General features: G+C 40.8%; 1 protein-coding gene across 1 annotated transcript; it reads left to right on the top strand.

The window, feature by feature from the left end:
- The first annotated feature begins 9,363 nt into the window (after positions 1-9,363).
- LOC120256472 (putative disease resistance protein RGA1) lies at positions 9,364-13,965 on the top strand. Its single transcript, XM_039264141.1, has 6 exons — positions 9,364-9,769; positions 9,812-10,009; positions 10,235-10,299; positions 10,364-12,147; positions 12,219-12,838; positions 13,681-13,965. The coding sequence occupies exons 1-5, from the start codon at positions 9,364-9,366 to the stop codon at positions 12,817-12,819; spliced, it is 3,054 nt and encodes a 1,017-aa protein (XP_039120075.1). The 3' UTR covers positions 12,820-12,838; positions 13,681-13,965.
- The last annotated feature ends 1,169 nt before the right edge of the window (positions 13,966-15,134 follow it).

Raw genomic sequence — 15,134 nt, forward strand, 5'->3', positions numbered from 1 at the left:
CTCTACACTGATTGCCGTTCTGCAGTTCATCTTCTTCAGCATTTCAACAATATCACTGCTTGGCGTTGCTCTGCGGCAATCCAATCCATCAACCGCATTGTGCACCTGTGGCCTGACTTCTACTTTGATCAAATCAGCCGTGACTTCAACTCCTTTGCTGATCGGCTTGCCCACTTTGGCAGTTCAAATCCTCAAGTTTCCTTATTTGCTCAAGGCCGGGACCGACCACGATGGCTTGAAGACCTTTGCAAAGCTTTTTGTTTTTCTTTCTAGCTGTTTTTCTTGTTCAGCTTTCGTAGCTCCTTTTGCAAAAAAAAAGTCTTTATGTTCAAATATGGGACACCTCACTTCATTATCCCAATTAAAGTTAGATACATGTCCCAAGTCGGAGTCTCGCCGGAAGGGATGCAAGGCCTCACTTCCCTTCAATATCCGTCTAGTGAAGATTGTCCAAGCATCAAGTCTTTATGTTCGGATATGGGACGACTCACTTCATTATCCCAATTAAAGTTATCTACATGTCCCAAGTTGGAGTCTCTGCCAGAAGGGATGCAAGGCCTCATTTCCCTTAAGGATCTATCTATTAAAGATTGTCCAAGCATCAAGTCTTTATGTTCAGATATGGGATACCTCACTTCATTATCCCAATTAAAGTTATCTACATGTCCCAAGTCGGTGTCTCGCCGGAAGGGATGCAAGGCCTCACTTCCCTTCAATATCTGTCTATTGAAGATTGTCCAAGCATCAAGTCTTTATGTTCGGATATGGGATACCTCACTTCATTATCCCAATTAAAGTTATCTACATGTCCCAAGTCGGAGTCTCGCTGGAAGGGATGCAAGGCCTCACTTCCCTTGAAAAGCTATCTATTGAAGATTGTCCAGTACTGAAGTCATTCCCGAAGGCCTCCAACAGTGCTTCCTAATCTTAAAAGTGCTTAAAATCAATGGATGCCCTAAGCTAGAGAGGAGATGCAATCCAGGAGGAGACTATTTCCACCTTGCCTCCGGCATCTCAAAAAGATCCATACAAAGCAGCCCAAGAAGGACAATACTAGCACCTTGTCTCTAACATCATGAAAGCATAAATAGTAAGCCATGTTCCTGCTTCAAGTAGTACTACTCTCATACCAAGTTATAAACAAATGCATTGCCATTGCGACGAATTCTTTTAATCTTGGTGGCATTTTCATCTGTGGTGTTACTTGCTTCATACATTCTTCTTTCAACAAGCATATTTTTAAGGTGCTACCTTGTCCCCTCGTTTCTCTTTATGTTTTAATTTCTCTTTTTATATCTTTTTGTTTGTTGAAAAATATTATTATTATCACTTTTTCAATTTCGCTTCACTTTCTCCCGAGTTGTCACCAATAGAAACAAGTTTCTACTTCCTCAACTAATTTTAAAACCATAAATGTTAAGACCACATTTAGCACTTACGACACAACATTGTGATTAGAATCTCTAATTGAATGCAGAGAATAAGACCTAAAATGTAAAGAAGATAATTTTTTATATGTTATCTTTATTTTTTTTAGTGAATATTTTCTCAAATTGTAAGCACTCTAATTTCAAAAAAACTAACGAGTATATCTTAATGTTTATATTCATTTTGTGTCATTGTTTTCTTTAGATAAGAAAATAGCACGATTTCTTTTTTGATTTCAATCTTTTATCTACGCTTGTATTATGATGAATTGAATCATGTAAAAGAAATGAAACTAATAGTGTAAGGAACATAAATGTTTGTTTTTTTTTTTGCTAAGATGAGCGGCTAGGGCCGCTAAGAAAGGCAACGTGCACAAGCCTCGGGCGGAGCAAGTGAGGGCAGGGCCTCGCGCACACATGGGTGCTGGGATCACTCGCACACAATCACTACTCACACTCCCAGAAATGTGCCCTCACCTAAGATTCGAACTCTCACCACTTGTGAAGGGTTCTATTGGGGACCCGGCCATCAATAACCCACTTGGTCGTTGGTAAGAACATAAATGTTATGTCTTGCACTATGTCATTAGCAATGCTTTTTCCTTGTATGTTTGTAATTAGAACAGTAGTTGTATTTCTTTTCCCAAATAATTTCCCAATATCTTATATTCTCAATGGTTTATTAACAATCTATTTTGAAGAATGAGAAAGAGTTTTGTGGGAGAAAAGACGCATGGTTATTAGATCATGCACCTGACACTACCAAAACGGTGCCTGAAGTCTGGAATCAGACTGAATGAAAAGAGTTTTACTACCGAAAGTTAATTAGTTCAGTTAGCAACTGTGAATATATTCTTTATTATTATTGTCTCAAGATCACAATCAAAATTGTTAGGTATTCTTAATTAATAAAATCTAATTCAATTTGTCCTTCTTTCAAGCTTCATGTGTGCCTTTGTTTTATCTGTGCATGTTCATTGTGCTTCCTATGGTTGATTAACACTTGTTCTTGTTATCATTTCTTGGCATAGGAAAACAGAGGAAAAGATGCATCTTTCCCGGTGATCTCATGTCTTTCAATGTACATAACTCTCGAGATGTACTCTTGCTAGTTTTCGTTTATTCAGCTTTCTTGAATTGATCTCATTCTCCAGACCCCGCTTTTAGTCATTTTTATCGCATTACTACTCGCACCAAGTGGTAATGTATTAATCTCAATAGTTCATGTGACTCGTTATGTGAATTGTTCATGTGATGCATATTATATTACTACATTGCACCAAGTGAATTGTTCTGTGCAGTGACCAAAGTTCATTCTCAAGAGGGTGATGCCCACCAGATTCATGTATTGTTTTGCACAAGAATTTGGAGTTTTTCCTTCTAAGATTTTGACTTGTGCTGGCTTGATTTTACAATATGCTTGTCCCACGGTTGATGCTATTTATAACTAAGCAAATCTCTACAGGAGAAAGAGTCAACATGTTCAAGACAAAATTTCATAGGAGAAAGCGATCAATTGGTTTGTGTTTTTTCTGAAGGAACTTTCTAAAAAAAGGATTTGAGTTACTCGGTGGTTATTTCTTGACAACAAGTCGAAAGTTCATTTCATTATAAATGGATCCTCAGTTGATGTCGACTATTATCAAGAATCGCTAGAATCTCATAGCCTAGAGAATCAAAGCCATTGTTACCTATGAAATGAGTTTGAGAATGTGAAAATTCACCCTTTCTTTTTATTACTCTTTTGATTTCAGAATCAATTACAAAAATTATGTATTGTTAATGTTGCTGCCCTTGTGTCCATTCATTTAAAGGAAAAAAAAAATGGATTTCAGCTCCTTTATGGAAATATAGATAATAACTCTAAACAACAATGCCATATGAAGTCTTGGAATATGGTGTTGTGCGAGGGTGATTAAATTCAATTACAATTTGACATCTTGGAATATGTTTAGCCTGCCGCGGGGCAGGGTTTCTTTCTTCTGGTCGGGGGTCCTAAAAGGCTTATCGGCTTTCAATGGGTGTGTTACGGTTAAAGTCCGCTCTGGGACGGAGGCGCTATTTTGGAAGGACAGATGGCTCAATGGCCGCGCACCTATGCATCTTTGGCCGAATGAGTTTTTGGCTTCTCCAATGCAGAATGCTTCTGTGTTCGACTTGAGGCATCTTCTTGTTCGACAACCATTTGCGGATGAGCACACTGACTCTGAGATGCTCCTTGTCAACCGGATCTCCCCCGCCGGGCTTGATAAGGATGTGAGGTTTTGGAGCTTGAACGCCAATGGTTCTTTCTCTGTCAAATCCTTCTACGACCACCTGAATGACGGGGGCCTTCGGTGCCCAATTGCTAAGTTTTTTTGGAAAGGACCTTGCCCGCGGAAGGTCAATATCTTCAACTGGTTAGCTTGGAAGGATAAAATCCCGACTCTCGAAAATCTGGCTAAACGGAGATGTAACAAGCTTCTGACTGACACATGTGTGCTGTGTCACGAAGTGGTGGAATCTGTGGATCATCTTTTCTTACAATGTCGTTTCTCCTTGGAAGTGTGGGCACAGCTTAGTAGAGTAGTCCAGTTACCGGCGCTTCCGAGGTTGATGTCGGTACTGTGGGGGGTTTGGCGGGCTACCTTGCCGGCCGCAGTTCGTGTGATGGGGGACGGGGTCTTTAAAGCTTTTGTGTGGGCTATTTGGCTTGCGAGAAATGATGTTATTTTTGCAGATAAATGTGTGAGCCCGCATGCTGTTTTAGTAAAAGCTGATCATTTCATTTTATCTTGGTTATCTGCAGCTCCGGATGGGTTGAGATCGACTCTTGATGATTCTATTTCCTCCATTAGGCGCAGTTTAGATTTCACGGGACCTCAGTCTGAGGGGGCAATGGTGCCACAGTCGACTGGGGAGGCTCTGGATGATGTAGTGAGGTAGTTTTTTTTGTTTTTTATGTGGGTCAGGAGGAGGCCCGTCGTTCCTCCTTTTTGTTGGGTTCCACAGCTAGTGGACTTCTGTTGTACTGTGTTTGTTCTGGCTTTTTTATGGTATGACTGTGGTTTATCCACTTTTTCAATAAAAAAAAAAACAATGCCATATGAAGGGTTGGCCGCTCTCACCATACCCTTTTAAGACAGCTTTCCCCTTCATTAGCTTCTGTTCAAATTCAATTATCAGTTATTGCTATCTGTTTTTTTTTCATTTTATATTGGTACTTTTAATTTCTTGGTGTTAATTTGGTCATGTTCTATTTTCGTTTTATTTGTGCCCTCTTCTTTTGCTTTAGTATGGTCATATTTTGGTCCTTGTTACTTTTGTCTCAAAAAGAAACAAAAGAAGTATGGTCATATTTTGTCTCATTCTTCTTTTGTTATGATGTTTCTCTAAAACATGTCTTGAACTTTATTTGTTCTTTCCATTAGGTTATTTTAATATAGTCGTGGTTTATTACTTTTAATAAAAAAAATAAAAGATTGTTTTATAATCATAAATATCCTATTAACCGCTAAAAAAGAGAGAATGGTAAAAGAGCACACCAAGTTTATTTGGATGATAACCAAATGGTAACTATAAGTGTATTAAATCTCAAGTTATCCACTTATTGAGCAAGATGAGAAAGGCTCAACTCATTTAGCAATCTTACTTATATTCTCCCATACAAGTAATCTCTCAAGATGAACCATACTAAAAGAAAAAAAAAAGTAATAATAGGTTTCTTGAAACTTTTAACTTCATTTGCCAATCCTTAAATTTTTTAAATTTAATTAATGAAAAAAAATTGCTGATTTTCCAAAGCTTAGAGGTTTACTGGTTGAATAAAATCCATTATACAATTGTATTGTGAATGAGTGAGAATAAATAGTGGAGCTACCAGAAATATTTAAAAATAAATAAATAAAAATATTGATAATTAAAATAAATAGATAGATTATTTAATCAATTTATTTTTAAAAAATGACTTATAAGTATTTATCCTATTTAATAATTTATAACATTATTACATATTTTATTATTTATATTATTCATAATAAATCTAAAATGTTACATTTATCGTCAATGTTCCGAATATGAGTGGTTGTAGAGTTGTTTGCGTGTCCAATGTACCACCAGAACTGTCTCCCAATAATATCTCGTCAAGAAAAGAAGTGTGTTCAGTCAACTATCAGTCTTTCTGAGATCTCTCTGTTAGGTGGAAAGGATGCAGCAACCACAGCAGAACTGAAACGCTCAAACCAGGCCCGAGGAGCCTGTTTGAGACCATAGAGAGCCTTCCGAAGGCGACAGACCAAACCAGAATCAGAAGAAAAACCAGGGGGAGGAAGCATGTAAACCTCATGCTGAAGATCCCCGTGAAGAAAAGCATTCTTCACATCAAGCTGAAAAAGGGACCATTGTCGAATAGTAGCAACAGCAATGAGAGCTCGAATGGTAGTCATATGAGCTACGGGAGCAAAAGTCTCATCATAATCTCGTCCCTGCTCCTGCTGAAAACCACGAGCCACAAGGCGAGCCTTGTACCGCTCTACAGAACCGTCAGAGCGAGTCTTTACTTTATATACCCACTTGCAGGTAATGGGAACAGTGCTAGGAGGAAGGGGAACCAAATCCCATGTAGAGGTGCGCTCAAGCGCCTCCAACTCAGCAGACATAGCAGCTTGCCACTCAGGTATTTTGACAGCCTCTCGGTAAGAAGATGGCTCTGGAGGGCCATTGGAGGGAGAAATAGGTAGGTCAAGAAGCTGAGATGCAAGATTAAGGCGATCAGGGGGATGACGATCACGAAGAGGATAGCGACGTGCAGGGGGATCATCCGCAGGGAACACATCAGAGGAAGCCGTTGGCGCCGGGGGTGACTGCTCAGGAAGAGGAGGAGCGGGAATAGAAACCTGGACAGGAGGGTCAGCAGTCAACGGTGAAACAGATGGAGGAGAGGATGGATGAGATACAGATGGAGGTGGGGACAGAGAAAGTGGTGAGGATATAATGAGAAACTGAACATCGGTCGAGGTAGTAGAGGAATGAGAAGAAGAGGAAGGGGAAGGGACAAAGAAAGGACGATCCTCAACAAAAGAGACATCACGCGAGATACAGAGGCGACGTGTAACAAGATCATAACACCGATAGCCTTTGTGCTCAGGACTATAACCAAGGAAGACACAAGGAACAGACTGAGCAGAAAGTTTAGTCCGTTCTCGAGGCATAAGGAGGGCATAACACAAACAACCAAACACACGAAGATGAGAATAACGGGGTGGGCTGCAGAAAAGACATTCCCCTGGACTACAACCTTGAAGAACGGAAGAGGGTTGAAGATTGATGAGGTAAACAGCAGTAGAGACAGCCTTAGCCCAAAAGTGAGGGGGAACATGGGAGGCAATGAGAAGAGTACGAGCGGTTTTAAGAATATGACGATGTTTCCTTTCAGCAGTGCCATTCTGAGCATGGACACCAGGACAAGAGAGCTGAGGAAGAGTGCCGTGGGAGGCAAGAACCTCACGAAACTCATGAGAAAGATACTCCCCTCCTGAATCGGAACGGAAAGTACGAATGGTGGCCAAAAATTGGGTGCACACCATATTAGAGAAATCAATATAAACCTTTAAAAACTCGGAACGAGAATGCATAAAATAAATCCAAGTGTAACAGGAGAAATCATCAACAAAAATAACATAATAACGATGTCCACCTTTGGAAACAAAAGGGGCAGGACCCCAAACATCCGAATGAACTAATTCAAACGGAGACCCAGACCTAGACACACTTGAAGGATACGGGAGTTGTAGCTGTTTGCCAAGCTTACAACCCGAACAAGAATGAGAATTATCAACTGAAACACGACCTAAAACACCTTGATGAATAAGAGAAGACAGGCGAGAACCACTAGGATGGCCAAGCCGATGATGCCACTGATGGAAACGAACAGTAGAAAAATAATAAATAGAGGCCGCTGGTAACATAGAAGAGGACAGAAGACGAAGATGATCGAGCACATACACCCCACTATGGCGATGGGCAGCTCCAATGAGGGTCCCTGTAAGACGATCCTGCACACGACAACCAAACTCATCAAAAATAACAAGATAGCCAAGAGAAGCGAGCTGGCTAGCAGAAATAAGGTTCATGGAGAGCTGTGGTACAAAGGCAACATCAGGAATATGAAAATGAGTGGTGTGTTAGAGGCCACGACTAGGGACAGGGAGTGTCGTACCATTAGCAATAATGACACGAAGATCAGAAGAAAAAGGGTGAAGAGAGTGAAGGTGGGTAGCATCATAGGTCATATGAAAAGAAGCTCCAGAGTCAAGTAACCAAGAGGATGAAGAAATACCTGTAGGGGCGGAGGCGACTGATGGGTGAGTGGAGACGTCGGAGGCATCCTGAGTGAGTACTGGGGCCGAAGAAGGAGATATCTGACTCCTGGAAAGCTGCTGAAGAAGTTGCTGAAACTGCTCAGCAGATAATGGACGACCCTGAGTAGCTGAGGGTGGGGTGGGGGCTGTGCGCTGCTGTGCTGTCATCTGAGCCCGCTGTAGCTTGCGACACTCAGTACGAATATGACCAGGAGCATGGCAGTAATGACACCGAACAGACCGTTGAGGAGATGCACTAGAAACCAGTCCCTGAGACTGAGATAGAGGACGGACATGAGCTCTAAGACCAGGAGACGGCATCAAAGGAGCAATGGTCGACACTGGGTTCTGCTGGGGAGCAGCAAGAACAGAATGACGAACAGCAGGTGGTGGAACCACATCCAAAGACCGAAGACGAGTCTCCTCAGCAAGTACATATGCCAGAGTATCACTAGCAGACGGAGATGTAACCCGGTGCAGTAGCTGAGCCCGAACGGCCTCGAACTCACGGCGAAGACGCATGAGAAACTCATAAATGCGAAGATAATCATGATCCTGAGCAATGGCAAGACACTGGGCACAGGTCGGAGAAGGAGAGGGGGTCATCTCATCACCCTGACGCCATAAATCACTGATCACGGCAAAGAAATCCGAGACAGAGGTCTCACGCTGATAGGTAGAGGTGAGAGTCTGTAGCAAGGAGTAACGCAACGCCTGACTGGAAGGAAGATAGAGTGCGCGTAGATGATCCCAAATCGCCTTGGCTGTAGAAAGATCACAAACAGCCAAACGAATAGGAAGCTCGCAGGACTGACAGATGATAGCAATGATACGAGCATCATCCTCAGTCCACTTGAGCAAGTCAGCAGGCGTGGAAGAGGAAGTGCTGGTAACTGTAGACGAAGGGGAGCTAGAAGAGGCGGCACTAGAAGAAACTGGAGGCGAACGGGTACCATCAATATGACCCCAAAGATTAAGTCTGCGAAGGAGCAGACGTAAAGTGGACGACCATGCTTTATAATTATTGCCATTGAGCATGACGTCCGCCTTCTGGAGATAAGAGACCTGGGCAAAGGCCATGAGAAACGCACTGCGGGCTAAGGACTGCGCGGGGGCCAAGGACGGCGTGGGCGGCGCTGCTGCGACGGACGTCACAGGCTGGGATACGCTGCAGCGGGCGCTACGATGCGCGTGTAGCGGTGCGGTGTGCGGGTTGAGGCCGGGCAGCGCTGGGAGACGCAGCCGGGCGGCCGGGCGGGAGCCGAGGTCGGGCGCGGACGGCGCGGGGGCCGAGGGACGGCGGGCGTCGCTGGGTACACGTGCGGGCGCGGCTACCGAGGGCGGCGCGAGCGGATAGAGATGACGCACTCGGATCGACGCACGCGGATCGAGGGCGGCGGCGCGGAAAAAAAAAATTTAGGTTTAGAAAAACCTCTTTGATACCATGTTAGGTGGAAAGGATTAATCAATTTTCATATGAACAAACCTACAATTGTACAGGGTATATATAGATACACAGTTATATAAATATGGTAGCTATACAAATATAGATACAGCTGTATACACAGCTGTATTCCCTAACACTCTCATCGGAAACAATGGTCGTGGAAGCGATTCTCTCAACAGCCTTGGGACTGATTATCGAGTTGACAGCACCTCCTATCATCCGATATCTGCGCCCAATTTGGGGAGGAGTTGATGGGGACCTGAAGAAGCTCCGCAATTATTTAGTCCAAATCCAACCTCTGGTTCAAGATGCAGAGGAGAGGCAGCTCATGGAGGATAATGTCAAGTCATGGCTGATGCAGCTCAGAGATGTTTCCTATGATGCTGAAGACATTCTCGACCAGGCCAACACACATGTCCTTCTCATCCAGCGCAAGGCCGATATTTACGCTCCCCTGAAAAGCAAGGTGCGAGACTTTTTCTCTCTTCATCATAACCCACTCATGTTTCAACTTCAGTTGGGGCATAAGCTTGGAAGCATCAACCAAAGAATAGATGGTATCATAGAATAGATGCACAAGTTCAATTTTAAGGTTGCAGACAACGACAATAACAACAACAGACCTTGGAGGAATAGGGCACAAACACATTCATATGTACCTGAATCAGAAGTGATTGGCAGAGATGAAGATAAAGAGCAAATTGTGCAGATGCTGATACGTGACCATTTTGAAGAGAAAGTGACAGTGGTTTCCATAGTCGGTATGGGTGGTTTAGGCAAGACAACACTTGCTCTCAGTTGGTCTACGGAGTCAAAGATGTAGAGAGCCACTTCCAACTAAGCATATGGGTTTCCATAGTCTCTGATGATTTTAATGTGGCAAAGATTGCTATAAAACATCATACTTGCCGCAACTGAGAAATCTTATGATCATACAAACACGGAGGTGCTACAGCGGGATCTACGGCAACTCCTGGGGCAGAAGAGGTATCTGCTTGTCTTGGATGATGTTTGGAATGAAGATCACCTGAAGTGGGATGAACTTAGACGTCTGCTTGTTGATGGAAGAGAAGGAAGCAGAATTTTAGTAACCACACGCAATGAGAACTGCTCAAGGATAATGAGTGCAAAAAAAATCTTATCTTCTACAGTGTTTATCAGAAGAAAGGGCCTGGGCTTTGTTCGTACGAACATTCACCACAAGTGTATCAAGACAACCAGACTTCCCAGAGATTGGTAAAAAGATTGTTAACAAGTGCAAAGGGTTACCTCTTGCTATAAAAGTAATGGGCAGTGTTATGTGTTCCAAGAGAGATGAAAGTCAATGGCTGGCTGTGTTAGACGATAAGATATGGGATATACCAAATGCTGCTACGGATAAAATCAGACCGGAATTGTGGCTAAGTTATGTTGATTTGCCGTCTCAAGTGAAGAAATGTTTTGCCTTTTGTGCCATATTCCCAAAGGATAGTTTTATTGAAGAACGTATGCTGGTTCAATTTTGGATGGCTCATGGGTTTATTCCATCTCAAACTGGAAAAGATAAAGTAGTTGAAGGCCAACAGATTTTGGATGAATTGATAGGGAGATCTCTTCTACAATTTGTTACTGATAGAGATGCTAGAATTTATCCAGGAGGCGATGAATTGTTTTCTGTGCCAGGTTATAGAGTTTGTAAGATGCATGATCTCATCCATGACCTTGCACAATTTGTTACTGGAGATGAGTGCTCCACATTGCCTGAAAGAAACGAATTCATGAAAATTTCAAAAAGGACCCGTCATTTCATATTAAATCCTTGGGTAGAGTATGATATGGGTGATCGGGCCGCTAGTGTTCTTACTGCATTACCTGTCAGAACAAACTTCATTGGATTGTCAAAGTTCAAGTTGCTTAGAGTGTTAAAGTTTCATTATGAAGCAAATGCTGACGAGCTGTCTACATCAATAGAATATTTGCTGCATCTAAGATATCTCAATCTTTCTGATACTAATATAAGAGAACTACCAGAATCAATCTGTATGCTTATAAATTTGCAAACATTGAACATGAATTGTTGTTATCATCTTACTAAACTTCTCATGAGCATAGTATGCATGAACAGTCTTAAACATCTTCATCTTAGGGGTTGTTCAGCACTAAAAACCATGCCACCTGATCTAAGTCAATTGCGATGCTGGAAAACATTAACAAAATACACTGTCGCAGAGAACGTAGAGAACAAGATAGGAGAGTTAAAGCATTGGAATCTTGACGGTGAACTCAGGTTGTATGACCTCCACAAGGTGAATAATGCAGATTTGGCAAAAGAAGTTAATATGAGTAGCAGACAAAACATTAAGTCATTGTCCCTGTCTCGGGGAGCATCAGTGGAAAATGCAGAACAAGTGTTGGAAGCCTTGAAAACTCACTCTGCATTAGAAATGCTCAGTCTGCATGATTATCCGGGCACACACTTTTCAATGTGGATTAGAGAGGGAAAGCAACTTCAAAATCTGGTTGTGATCAACCTACAAAATTGCCAAGGATGTGAACAACTTCCGCCCCTGGAGCAATTACCTTATCTTGAAAGACTCACTATTGGTAGAATGGATGGCATCAAATGCATAATTAATAACACCACAGGTGATGCATTATCATTATTCCCTGCACTGAGGACACTTGAATTGAATAAAATGGCGAACCTGGAGGGGTGGTGTGGAGAGGAGGATCGTGAAACTGCTCCACCCTTGTTTCCATGCCTTGAGGACATGAATATTGGTTACTGCCCCAAGTTGAGAACCAGGCCACCACAAATTCCTACTCTCAGACATTTATGCATAGAGAAATCATACTGCGAGACACAAATGGCTCTCATATTCAAGGAGAAGGGGTTCTTCAAGCTTTTGAAATCTCTTGAATCATTGAGTTTAACGAGATGTGAGGAGTTGGCTTTGTTGCTGGAAGACGAGGAGGAGACGAGATCCTTCACCTCATCACTGGTTTTTTAAGCATTGATGCTTGCAGTCAGACTTTCCGGAACCTTAACTCTCTTGAATATCTCAGGATCACTGATTTAGAAGAGCTGGTGTCCTGGCCAGATGAGATGTTTAGAGGTCTGGAGTCCATCAGGTCTCTAAATATTTCGTCATGTAAGAATTTGGCAGGTGCATCATCACAAGGAGATTGTGGTCTACCATTTCTAGAGGATCTTAATGTTTATGATTGTGATGAGCTGATAGAATTGCCCAAGTGCCCCACATCACTCAAAAACTTGTCTGTTTTCAATTGTCCAAGCATCAAGTCTTTATGTTCAGATATGGGATACCTCACTTCATTATCCCAATTAAAGTTATCTACATGTCCCAAGCTGGAGTCTCTGCCAGAAGGGATGCAAGGCCTCACTTCCCTTGAAGAGCTATCTATTGAAGATTGTCCAGCGCTGAAGTCATTCCCCGAAGGCCTCCAACAGCGGCTTCCTAATCTTAAAGAGCTTAAAATCAGTGGATGCCCTAAGCTAGAGAGGCGATGCAGTCCAGGAGGAGACTATTTCCACCTTTTCTCTAGCATCTCAAAGAGATCCATAAAAAGCAGCCCTAGAAGGACACTACTAGCATCTTGTCTATAACATCATGAAAGCATAAATAGTAAGCCCTGTTCCTGCTTAAAGTAGTACTACTCTCTTGCCAAGTTATGAACAAATGCATTGCAACGAATTCTGTCCTTTTGGTGCCGATTTTCATCAGTCGTTTCGCTTGCTTGCTTGATACATTTTATACTTTTTGGTGCCACCCTCTAACTGCTATTATTTTGTTTTAATTTCTTTTTTATATCTTTCGTTCGTGGAAAATATAATGAAACAGAACATTTCTTTTATTAAATACCCATTGTCTTTGTCAAAAATTTTTACCTAAGACTTAAAGTTCATATGCATTCTTTCAGTAGAAGGATTGTTTTTTTTTTTCATGATGAATTGAATCATGTAAAAGAAACGAAACTAATAGTGTAAGGAACATAAATGGCATGTCTTGCAGTATGTCATTAGTACTGTCTTTTCCCTTGTGTTTGTAATTAGAACAGTTGCTTTATTTTTATTTTTTTTCAATAATTTCCCAGTATCTTATTTTCTCAATGGTTTATTAACAATCTATTTTGATGAATGAGCAAGAGTTTTATGGGAGAAGAGATGCATGGTTATTAGATAATGCACCTGACACTAACGAAAAGGCCCCTGAAGGTCAGAATAAAAATGAATGAAAAGATTTTCACTATTGAAAGTTAATTAGTTCAGTTTAGCAAGTGTGAATATGTTCTTTATTATTATTGTCTCAATATCACAATCAAAATTGTTAGCTATTCTTAATTAATAACATCTAGTTCAATTTGTCCTTCTTTCAAGCTTGATGTGTGCCTTTGTTTTATCTGTGCATGTTCATTGTGCTTCCTATGGTTAATTAACACTTGTTCTTGTTATCATTTCTTGGCACAGGAAAACAGAGGAAAAGATGCATCTTTCCCAGTGATCTCATGTCTTTCAATGTACATAACTCTCGAGGTGTACTCTTGCTAGTTCTCATTTATTCAGCTTTCTTGAATTGATCTCATTCTCCAAACTTGCTTTCAGTCATTTTATCAGTTATTACACTGCACCAAGTGATAATGTATTAATCCCAATAGTTCATGTGACTCGGTTATGGATTCAGGAGGTGGAGGAAATTTTGATAGTAGTGAATTGTTCTGTACAGGGACCGCAGTTCATTCTCAAGAGGATGAGATGCTCAGCTGATTCATGTATTGTTTAATTTACACAAGAATTTCAGGCTTCTCTTCAAAGAATTGGACTTGTCTTAGCTTGAATCTACAATATGCTTGTGGCATAGTTGATGCTATCTGTGACTAAGCAAATCTCGAAATGATAAAGACTCAACATGTAAAGATGAAATCCCCCAGGAGAAATCAACAAATTGGCTTGTTTTTCCTGATCGAACTTAGGAAGGATTTGGAGGAGTTGGTGGTTATTTCTTGGCATCAAGCAGAAAGTCCAATTAATTGTAGATGGATCCTTAGGTGCTGTTATTTGTCATTAGCGATCAGCAGAAGCTCATTGATTGGAGAATCAAAGCCATTGTTGCATGTTTTACCTATAGAATGAGTTTGGGAATGAAAAGTATTGCTCTTCTGATTTCAGAATCGATTACAAAAATTGTGTATTGTTGATTCTGCTGGCCTTGTTTTCATTCATTTAATGAAAATTTGATTCCAGCTCCTTTATGAGAAATATAGACAATAAACCAATAATGCCAATAATGAACATGCCTATCCAAATGAAGGGTTGACTGTTCTCACCATTTTGAGCCCATTGTCCACTTTTCTTTGGTACTGTGCAAATTCAGTAATCTTTTATTATTAATTGTTTTCTATTTGTCATCTTATGTTTGTCTGCTTGTCCTTATAATTTGTTTGGGTTAGTTTGTTTTTGTGTTTTGCCTTCTTTTTTTTTTCAGTATGGTCATATGTTTTTCGTTCATTTTTTTATTGTTTTGTGGTCACTCAGACACATCATCCCAAACAATATTTGTTTATCTACTTTAAAAAAAATAAATAAAGGATTATCTAATACTCATAAACATTTTATATTAGTTACAATAAAAGAAATAATGTTAAACAAGTTTATTGTTAACCTCAGTTGCAGGCCTAATCGTAGAGTAAATAAGGCCATAGTCAAAATTATAAAAAAAAATTTAAATAATTTAAATAAATTATATAAAAAAATAAAAATAAAAATAATATATAAATCAAAGTTTTATATTATGAGAATGGCGAACGGGTTGACCAAAAGTCGAATCCCTTGTCGATAATACTGTTTCAGTATTGTGTGTGCACTAAATAGTATGAATCTTGTAGTAGTACTATTCATTCAATATTCATGGGTTTCAAGTAGGA

The sequence above is a fragment of the Dioscorea cayenensis genome, unplaced genomic scaffold (genome assembly GCF_009730915.1).
Source record: "Dioscorea cayenensis subsp. rotundata cultivar TDr96_F1 unplaced genomic scaffold, TDr96_F1_v2_PseudoChromosome.rev07_lg8_w22 25.fasta BLBR01001461.1, whole genome shotgun sequence".
NCBI classification, from domain to species: domain Eukaryota; kingdom Viridiplantae; phylum Streptophyta; class Magnoliopsida; order Dioscoreales; family Dioscoreaceae; genus Dioscorea; species Dioscorea cayenensis.